This window comes from Stegastes partitus, unplaced genomic scaffold (genome assembly GCF_000690725.1).
Source record: "Stegastes partitus isolate 25-593 unplaced genomic scaffold, Stegastes_partitus-1.0.2 Scaffold1981, whole genome shotgun sequence".
NCBI lineage: Eukaryota > Metazoa > Chordata > Actinopteri > Pomacentridae > Stegastes > Stegastes partitus.
Window position 1 is genome coordinate 75,622 of NW_007579712.1, and position 1,635 is coordinate 77,256.

General features: G+C 36.3%; 1 protein-coding gene across 2 annotated transcripts in view; it reads left to right on the forward strand.

Moving 5' to 3' along the window:
* The window catches only part of LOC103373436 (dual specificity protein phosphatase 19-like), a 16,184-nt gene extending 15,033 nt beyond the window's left edge, over positions 1-1,151 (forward strand). For both annotated transcript variants that reach the window (XM_008303325.1, XM_008303326.1), the window contains exon 5: positions 814-1,151. In XM_008303325.1, coding sequence (XP_008301547.1) covers positions 814-996 — 183 coding nt within the window. In that variant the 3' untranslated portion in view covers positions 997-1,151. The remainder of the gene's footprint in view (positions 1-813) is intronic.
* Positions 1,152-1,635: the final 484 nt, after the last annotated feature.

Sequence of the window (1,635 nt, forward strand, 5' to 3'; positions counted from 1 at the left end):
TGACTAGAATTCATGGTGTCTCAGCTGAACTGCAGGCAGTGTTTAGATAAATATGGAAACTAATTAAAAATCCAATTAATCACATATCTATAGTATGTAAAGTGACATTTTTCCCTCCAGTGTTGGCAACACTGTGGGCGCTGAGAAAAAAAGTTGTATGTTAATTCTCTGTTTAATTTTTTAATATAAATAATTAAAAGAAATACAACTTTCATTTATTTTATTTTATTTTTTTAAGATTTATGGCTTTACAACGCTGTCATGAATCACACAAGACGTTTCTGAGTTCTCTCTCCTCCTTCATGTTCGTTCTGTTTTCAAAGAGCTGCAGGACTGTAGAATGAAAATTCACTGTGGGCTCATTAGTTTTTTATCAATGCATGAAAACTGCTTGGAGTTACGAGGGTTAAAACGCAGCAATGTTTGTGGAATATCTGAAGTCGCCACGACACTGTTTCTGCCTCCCACTGAGCTCAGACTTCAGCTGTATTAAAGTGGAAGCAGAAATCTCAGATGTGAATATTTTACACGAACTCTGAACAAAAAAGAAAACATGTTTTTGTGACTAAATCACTGTTTCTGTGGCGTGCTGTGAACAGCTACGTCTTGTCTCTTGCTGACTAGTTTATATATTTATAACTCAGCACACCACTACATTACACCACCGAACCGGGAACCTGATTTATACACAGATTTTTTTTTTCTCCATTTTTCCCATTTGAACATATGCAGGCTGAGATTAAATGTTTATTCCTCATGTTTACCTCCTTCTTCGTCTGTTTTCTCATCTTCCACTTGCTCTTATTCCTGTAGGGCGGCGTGGTTCTGGTCCACTGCAACGCCGGCGTGTCTCGTTCTTCCTCCATCGTGATCGGATACCTGATGCTGAGGGAGAAGCTGTCCTTTGACGACGCCTTCAGCCAGGTGAAGCTGGCGAGGCCGTCGATTCGCCCAAACCCCGGATTCTACCAGCAGTTACAGAACTACAAACCTTAAAGGACTACAAAACCCAGAATTTTTTTAATAGCTCAAACAAAGAAGCCAAAACCCAGATCTGGACCCAGAGCTTTGGCCTGTGGTAAAAATACTTTATGTGTAAGAATGTAATGTTGTTTACATGAACACTGTAATAAATCATTGTACAATTCTAACGGTAGAGTTTGTTTGTTTTTCCAAAATACTTTTAAAAACTACAAAATTTGATGCTTTTTGTTTTTGGAGTCAAAAACGATGACCATAAACAGCAGGCTGCAGTAAAACTGACAACTTAAACTGAAATATTTGACACAAAAATATAAAAAAACAGACACAAAAAACAGACAAAATGACTAAAATGAGACACAAAATGGCAGAAAGAAGACAAAAACTGTCCCGAAGAGACACGAAACAACATAAATAAGACAAAAAATGATGCAAACTAGACGTAAAATTACAAAAACAAGACTTAGAACAACCGAAAGGAGGCAAAACTGTCCAAAAGAGACATGAAAATGGGCCACAAAGGAAAAATGAGACACAAAATGGTACAGACGAGACACAAAACAACTTTACTGTCTTTTAAATATAAATCTATAATGTGAATATGTGATTTTTTACATTTTTTTTTAAACATTTCATAATTAGATTTTTTATAGG